Genomic DNA, 8,411 nt, shown 5'->3' with positions numbered 1-8,411 from the left:
TTTTCAGCAAATACAAGTGGAATGTGAGTAAAGGGAAGAAGGATATGATGGAATCTCCTATTCCAATTCTGTTTGCTTGTACCACTTTCAATTAAATAGTTTTTGACTATTCATGGAATTTTATCCTTTTCATTTTACCTTAAACCAGATCTTAGTGTCAGATTGATAGAATTGCTGCCCAGTGGAGCAGCCTGGTCTGGTGGATGGTAGAAGGGCATGGGGATTGGAACCAGGTGGGCTTTAAGGTCCCTCCCAACCTTGGCCAGTCCTGGGTTCTGTTTCAGCCCAGTGGCTTCAAGCAGAGCCCCCCATGCCAGAGCTTTGGAACTGCATTCACTCACTGCAGATCCAGGACTGAGTGGGCTCAGCCCCTCAGTGATAATTATACCATGAAATTCTAATTAAAATCTAGATGAATGAAGAACGAGGAAGCATGAAATGTGTAAGTACCTCTGAGCCCTCTGTGCCTGAGCAGGGAGGAGCCAACAGGGCCAGGGCTGGGGGGGTTGCCGAGTGCCTGCTGACAGCAGAGCCACGTGCGAGACTGGTCTGAAGCTGTTTCTATAGAAACTTCTGATTTTTGTGTCAGTTGTGAAGTGACCAGTGTGAAACTCGTGTCTGGAGGCAAAGAGCCTTGTCAGCCCCTTTCACTGGTAGAGAAAAAGGAACGAGGAAACTCTGAGTTCACCAGGAACCTTTTTATTTAAATATATAAAACATGGTATTTTGGCAAACATTCATTTTCTCATTAAATAAGGTAAAATCACTGAAGGAAAAGGCATTGCATCAGTAAAAACCAAGGAGAAGCCACCCTGGGAACATGTGCCCAGGGCTGGGGTGTTGGGTGCAGATTTACTACTTGACAGATAAAGCCTGTGAAGCGCCAGCCTGCGGTAGGTACAGCTGGGAACTAGTGATGGGGTTAAATAAATGTCCTGGCAAAAGCAGCTCTTTATTAGGCACTAAATCCAAACTCTACCTCTGAACTAGGACAAACTGATGGAGTTTTACCCACGTGCTCATCTCTTCCCTCTGTGTCTCAACACTTCACACCTCACACCAAAGTGAACTAAGCAACATCTACCTGAGGAGAAGCTGCCCCAGGGCAGGGAACAGCTCCTCGGAATTCCCGTATCAGTCCATAAGGCCACACGTTGTTTGGGCTGATCCCTCCCTGTCAGGACTGCAGGAGCAGTGGCAACATTCCCACCCACAGGCACGAGGGGCAGGATGGACACTCACCCCTCCCAAGGGCTGGTTAAAGCTGGGATTGATTTAAACACTGAGTAGCTCTAATTCTCAGGTACTTCACTACAAAGCACTAAGGGACGTTACAGCATCTGCCACGTGCTGAGGGGATTGATCCAGAAGGGATTGATCCAGGCGGCTCTATATGACACGGGAGCCCTTCTCACTCGTTAGACTAAACTAAAACAGGACACGGACAGGACACACACGACGACGGTGCCACGACCAGCTCCCCCCTCCCGGCTCTGCACCTCCTGCGCTCCAGGTGAGTCTGCTCCGCTCCCATCCCAGGATTCCGGGTGCCCTAAAACGAGCTGCTGGAAGCTGTGGTCGTCAGGCGCCTCCCGATGTAAATCCTGGGGGTGGGAACACACGGTCAGGTCAGCGAGGGCTGCGAGTTGCTGACACAAAGTACAGCACACAAGAAACACCCCCCTCACCAGGTCAATGCCTCTGGAATTCCCAGCAGGTTAAGCAGGGAAATCAACTGCTCTGGAGCTCAGTCCTCACCCCAGTGACTGACCCTGGTCTGGTACCCGTCCCCAGCTCTAGGACTCAGCACTTAGCCCCAAACTTCCATCATGCTTTAATTGTCTCTGGCAGTTACAGGTTCATTTTGGAAGGACTGAGTGAGTTTGATGTTCCTTTTACAGGATTATGTGGCTGAGATCCTGACTTTGTGCAGGAAGAGAACCTGTGCCCTCCCCATCCTGAACGATGCCGGGGACACTGTGGGGACCATGGGAGATTTGGGCAAAGTCCCCTCTGTCCCTCCACCTCCTTCATCCCCTCACCCTCAACTTCCTTGGTAAGGGTCAGTTTCTGTGTCCTGGAGCTCTTTCTAAACCCCAAATCATAAAAAAAAACAAGTCCTCATTTTTTTTTTTGTGCCTCCCATCCCTTTCAGGTGTCAGTGGAACCTTAAAATCTATCAAATACTATTTTTGCCCTTTGCCATTAGTTGTGAGATTAAAGGTCTCATCTCCAGTGGAGCCAAGTGTTGTGTAACTACAGCTCCAATGTACAAAAGTCCCTTAATTGTTTTGAAAAATTCCCAACTAGTGAGGAAAGCAAAGGAAAACTTGGAACCATCCAGCAATACCAGAGGCAGGAAGCACTTCCTGAATAACCATCTGTCCCCCCTTCAGAGAAAAAGTTACTCCTCTCTTGGACAAAGAGAGAATTGGGAATCAGAATCAGGCCTGACAGAAAACAGGTACAAAAAAAATCTACTTTTTTTTTAAATTGAACCTTACCCCAGTCCAATGGCCAGCAGGTGAGAAAGCAGCAGGGATGGGAGGAAAACCTTCAGGAATTCTGCAGAGAATATCCCCCCCTTCTTCATGACACTGGTGTTCCTCATGCTGAGGGTGGCTGTGCGCCGGGGGTGCTTGAAGAGGAATTCCCTGGGATTGGGGAGGAAAGCACAGGCCCAGCAGTGAGAGATCTGTGCTCAGGCCTGGGGCAGGAAAAGCTGCAGGAGGCCCACGCAGGGGCTGTGCCAGCACTCACTTGGGGGGGATGTTCTCAGGCCGGCTGGACCAGTCCCAGATCCAGTCCGCGTTCCGCCGCAGCAGCCGCTCCACCTCCCTCCTCCTCTCCAGGAAATCCTCCTCAGACTGGAACAGATACACCATCAAACAGTGCTTGGACACAGGGCAGCTGCGAGCTGCCAAAGCTCCTGCTCTGCTTCCAGGACCATTCCCTAGGTCAGCTCTGACACTCAGCCCTCCTATCCATTCCCATTCCACTTCTATCGAAGTATTCAGATCCCAGAGCAAGATGGGGAGCAGGGAGATCCATCCCCAGAGTGGGATGTGAATGGCAAAGACCATGTTCCATATCCCGTATCCATATCCCATATCTGATCAAGTAAAGGCTGCCCTGGCAGTGAAATGCCAGAGCCCTGCATTTAATCCTTACACACGGGATCGAAAATATCCCCAGGTCTGATGGACACTGGGCAGATGGGTTTCCTGCCTCTTCCCAGCTCCCAAGTCTGATGGACCCTGGGCAGAGGGTTTTCCTGCCCATGCTCAGAGCTGGGCAGGTGCCACTGAAGCTCCTTGTCAAGCTCCTACAAGGGAATAATTCCAGTCGTGTGAATCTTCCTGGCTTTGGGGCCATCCTGGGCACCCAGGTGGCCAGGTGGCACCCAGGGCTGTGCTCACACCTGTGCAGGGAATAAATCCTCAAAAAACATGGCTTTCCTGTCAGGTGAATCCCAGCAAAAACGCTGAGTAAGAGCAGAGCTCCTGGCTCAGCACAGCTCCATTCCATGCAGCCAAGGCCTGGAGATAAAAATAGATCCTGCTCCCAGAATTCAAACAGCTCTTGATGCACACACACACACACAGAGGATCGAAATAAAACTGCCCAGGCAGCTGGAATTCTGATGGCTTTCTAACTTGGGATTTTTTGTTTTCAATCTAAATAATGATCTGGAAACAGCTGAGGGGTGTTTCTCAAAATATAAAATAAAAATAATCATTTCCAGTGCCATTTTTAGCTACCTAAAGGTGGGTCCTTGGAGTCCTGCAGGAGCTGTAGAGATGATGGGGAAATTCACTTCCTTTAAATACTTCCCTCCTCAAAAAGTTTTGTAATTTATGTTTTTCATATTAAAAGCTAATTTATTACACCGCAGACTTCAGATTTCAGCCTGTTATGGTTCACGTATGCAAGCTTTCCTCCACTCTTGTCTCAAACATATTTACTCACTCTCCTTGCAAGTGTATAAACAAACATACCAAATGAAATGAGAAATAACTGAGTTTTCCAAAGCAGCATTCAGGTTAAGTACCAGGTGTTAAAAAACCTGGAATCCCATGGCAGGGCTTGGAAGTTGTCTGTTATTGGCTGCCACATTTAAATGACTCTAGAAATTCTTGATGCTGCTTTTTCATTCCTAATAAACTGGTGGAGGTGCATTTAAACACAATTTTTTTGTGGGGGATGCAGGAAATGTACCCAGTTGGCAGCCAAAGGGGGAGGGGAAATCCTTCTGAAAAATCAGTTACAGACTGAAAAAACCAAACCAAAATATCCACAAAAGTCAGGAACAAACACTCTCAGCCTGGATCTCCCAAGTTATTCTGAGTTATGGAAGTCTCTGCTTCATCAGCTCTCCCTGTTCCTTCCCAACATCCTCTGAAAGTGAGAACTTCCCTCTCCCAAAGCAAGGTGAGGTTTTTACCTGGAAGCTGTTCTTTTCCCCACTGCTGTGACTCTCTATCTCCAGAGCTCTGTGACTGTCCTGAGGGGTCTGGGAACGAGGAGGGCTGGAGGAAAACAGAAGCAAAGGGAAGGAAGGATCATTAAGTTTTCCATGACACAGTTCCTGCACCAACAGCCACTCAGGGCAGTGATGTGCACGTTGTCCCCAAGTGCCCTGACCACGACCTAAGGGATCTGTCAGTGGGTGCCACAACCCATCACAGTCAATTTTCTTTGATTTCCAACACTCTGCCCAGATTCCTGCTGCCCAGAGCACTTACACCATAACAATGGGCAGTAAACGAGGGGTATCAGAGGGGTTTGAATTCAATCCAAACAAGCCAGGTGAGACCAAGCAGTTCTGCATCCCACTGTCTGGCTGAGTCCTGGAGTTTCCACCAAAATGCAGTCAATGAATTACTGACACTGCCTGACCACCTGCCCCAGGGCTGAGTTGTTGTGTGACACTCCTGGAAATCTGTTTTGTACCCTTTGTCCCCTTTCCCTGCCCCAGGCACCACCCTGTGTCCTAACATTTAAATACCAACCTTTATACAGGAAACCTCCCTCTGTGCACACACATGGACACATGTAAATACATGGACACATGTAAATACATGGACACATGTAAATACACACACATGGACATTTCTGTGTTTGTCTGTGCCTGGGACACCGGGTGCCCTTGTCCATGACCTTCCCTGTGCCCAGCAAAGCCCTGCTCACCTGTCACAGTGGGAGCTCTCCCTGGAGCTGCTCCTGCCTGACTCGTGCTGGGCATCCAGCAGGATCTTCTCCATGTCCCCATTGTGGATGGAGAGGGAGGCTGGCACTTGCTCCTGGCTCCCCGAGGAGGCAGAGCTCCCACTGCCATTCCCGTTGCTGCTGAAGTGCAGTTCCACCCAGGACCCTGCTCGGCAGAAGGAAAACTGAGCCCGAGTGACCGGAGGGGTTTTGGTGGGGACCTGGGAGTGCCAACCCCGGTGCTCCTGCCCAGGGTGACAGCACAGGGCCACACAGTGCCAGCCCTGCCCCCCTGCTCATAAACACCATGGAATGCCGGAGAGCAGGGGAGCTGGGAGCGAGCTGGGAGGCTCACAGGGCTGGGGAGCAGCTGTTCAGTGCATTCTGTCTCCCTCTGCAGCTGAAGATCTTTTATTTTGGGTTATATTTCATTTTTATTGCTTACCATAGGTGGCAGCCAAACAAAATAATCTCAAGGTCTTTTGCTGCCAAAGCTCATTTATTCACTTATTGAAATTATTTTGGGCTGCAGAGCCCAGGGACTGTTTTGTTCAGCCTTTCCCAGTGCTGTTTGTAGGTGTTGCTGTGAAGCAACAGCGGGTGCGTGGCAAGGCCTGGCATGTGTCTGCTCCTCTCAGTATATTTAACACTGTCACGTGGGCTTTGTTTTCCTCAGGGAGGCAATAACAACTCCCTCCTAGGCAGGGACCAGCTCCCTGCAGGGCCTGGGGCTGTTCCCTCTCTTACAGAATCCCAGACTGGTTTGGGTTGGAAGGGACCTTAAAGCCCATCCAGTTCCACTCCCTGCCATGGGCAGGGACACCTTCCACTAGCCCAGGTTGCTCCAAGTCCTGTCCAACCTGGCCTGGGACACTTCCAGGGATGGGGCAGCCACAGCTTCTGTGGGCAACCTGAGCCAGGGCTTCAGCACCCTCAAAGCCAAGAATTCCTCCCCAGTATCTCTGCCAGTGGGAAGCCATTCTCCCTTGTCCTGTCCCTCCATCTCCCCATGAACGAGCTCAGAGGACAGAAAATACCTGAATTACAGAAGTGCCCATGGAATTGTGCTGTGGAACACGTGTGGGCCAGGCCCAGCAGTGCCCATGGAGCAGCAGCAAGGACAGGGGGAAGGAGCACAGCAGGAAGGATGTCTAAGGAATAGCTACGGAAAGGGAGAGACAGAGATAGTGGGGTTTGGGCTGTTCCTGCTCCCTGGGACAGAACTCAGGGTGTAAAATCACAACAGCTGGAAGTGGATGGTCTTCAAGGTCCCTTCATACTCAACCCATCCTGGGATTCCATGGCAAAGAGAGCAGAGTTACAGGAATGCAGGAGGGGAGCAGCCAGTGCAGGGATCTAGCATGGAACAGGAATATCAGATGAGCAAAGGTACCACAGATATCCTGGTTGTGAAAAGACTAAGGGCCCAGGAATTATACGGAAATAGCACAAAGCCAAAGTGCCTCATCTGCACAAACAACACGAGGATCCAAAGATCACCACCTGAACAGCCAAAACACCAAAACCTTGCTGAATAAACACACTGTGCTTGGTGACCCCACCAAGTTTTTCTTCAAAAACCCTCCTTCCTGACAGCTGGTTTGTTGTTGTTTGGGTTTGTTTGGGAATTTTCCCCTCCACGTGACATGCCTGGGGGTGTGTCTGGAGCCAGACAAACCCTTCCCTACCCTTTCCCCCGAAATTCAAGGGAGCTCAAGTTGTTGCCAAAGAACAACCACAACCACTGGAGCTCAAATCTGCTGAAATCTCACTGAGTACAGTGCTGGGAATGGAGGATAAAACAGGGAGAGCACTGGAATTGTAACAGCTGGAGCACAGTGGATGTGCTTCACACATTTCCCTCTTTTCCCTCTTCCTCTGGACACTGCCCAGAGTGAGGCCGTGCTGTGATATCATCACTTAGAGATAAAAGAGCCTGTATTTTTACGAAGCTGGAAACACCAGCAGACCAAAGCACACGCCAGGTGATGGGAACTGGGCAGGTGAGTCACGGGGAAGGGCTCTGGAGTGGGTTTATCCCATATTCCAGCCCAGGACACTCTGGGAGCACAGGCCAGAATTAACAGCCCTGGAAACCCTAATTTTGTTAAGATTTGGCTTTCAGAGCCCGAAGCCAAATTCAGCAGAGGGCTGGCAGTGCCCCGTTAAAATCCCCGCTACAATCCCGTGTCAGTGGCCGCCGGACCTGCCCCTTTCCCGGGAATTTCAGCCCGCCCCAGATGTTTCCAGCCCGATCAAACCCCGATCCCTGTGACGGGCCCGACCTCCCCAAAGGCCGGACGGCCCCCTGTGGGGGGATGTACCGCAGCGCACACACCTCATACCTCAACCACCGCATATCGTGAATATCGCGACCTTGAAAGGCCCCGCGCGAACCCAACTCACAGTGCCCGGGCCGTGACCGGCAATGCAGTGTTCCCCCGCCCGCGGCCCTGCGCGTTCCCGCCGAGGCAGCCCCGTCCCGGCCCTTACCCTGCAGGTTCTCCTCCTGCGGGCTCTGTCGCGACATTGCTGCGGGGCGGAGCGACACGCGCTGTGCGGGTGGTGCTGCGGCCGCGGCGGACGGACACGGTCTGACCGCGGCACCGCCCGCCGCGCGCCTGCCGCGCGTCTCGGCATGACGTCACGCCGCACCGCCCTCCCATTGGTCGGCGCGGTGGGGCGGGGCGCGCGCTCCCTCCCGGCCCCCCAGAGCCCCTCGGGCCGCCATGATGGCGGGGGGGGGCCCGGGGAGAGCGGGGACTGCTCTGGGGGAGAACAGGGACCAGCAGGGATGATTCTGGCAGGGAATGCCGTGTTATCCCGCTCACTGCCTGCCCAGCGCCACACACCGCCCGCCCGCTGTCGGGCCCCTGCACGGCGCCTCACACAGGACACACGGACGCTGATGGGATTTCTTAGGAAACACGTCTGGTTGCAAAATCACAACTTCTGACCGCTAAACCAGCCCCCGACAGCAAATGGCACGTGGCCTAAATAGATGATAATCACAGTAATAGATAGTCACAGAATCACAGAGTACCCTGAGTTGGAAGGGACCCACAAGAATTATGAAGTCCAACTCAGCCCTGCACAGGATGCCCCAAGAAAATTAATAATTAATAAGAATTCCTTCTCCTTTTTAATTGGTTCTGCGGTGCCACCGGGGTTCCCTCTCCACAGAGGGAACCACTTAGGAAAGA

General features: G+C 51.9%; 1 protein-coding gene across 1 annotated transcript; it reads right to left on the bottom strand.

The window, feature by feature from the left end:
• Window positions 1-683: 683 nt before the first annotated feature.
• BNIP3 (BCL2 interacting protein 3) lies at window positions 684-7,851 on the bottom strand. Its single transcript, XM_064663493.1, has 6 exons — window positions 7,702-7,851; window positions 5,191-5,374; window positions 4,445-4,529; window positions 2,761-2,867; window positions 2,505-2,654; window positions 684-1,604 (listed from the first exon to the last, which is right to left on the bottom strand). Exons 1-6 carry the CDS (start codon window positions 7,736-7,738, stop codon window positions 1,553-1,555), a joined length of 615 nt encoding a protein of 204 aa, XP_064519563.1. The 5' UTR covers window positions 7,739-7,851; the 3' UTR covers window positions 684-1,552.
• Window positions 7,852-8,411: the final 560 nt, after the last annotated feature.

The sequence above is a fragment of the Pseudopipra pipra genome, chromosome 8 (assembly GCF_036250125.1).
Source record: "Pseudopipra pipra isolate bDixPip1 chromosome 8, bDixPip1.hap1, whole genome shotgun sequence".
Taxonomy (NCBI): domain Eukaryota; kingdom Metazoa; phylum Chordata; class Aves; order Passeriformes; family Pipridae; genus Pseudopipra; species Pseudopipra pipra.
Note: the sequence above shows the minus strand (reverse complement) of the source record. Positions and strands in the feature narration are given on the sequence as shown.

What these genes read in the sequence shown, in the direction of transcription:
- BNIP3 (XM_064663493.1), bottom strand. Translation starts at nt 7,738, where the DNA reads ATGTCGCGACAGAGCCCGCAGGAGGAGAACCTGCAGG. An exon ending in GGGAAAAGAACAGCTTCCAG is followed by an intron (nt 2,868 to 4,444) that starts GTAAAAACCTCA and finishes TATCTGTTCCAG; the next exon opens with TCTGAGGAGGATTTCCTGGA. An exon ending in CCTGAGAACATCCCCCCCAA is followed by an intron (nt 2,655 to 2,760) that starts GTGAGTGCTGGC and finishes CCCCAATCCCAG; the next exon opens with GGAATTCCTCTTCAAGCACC.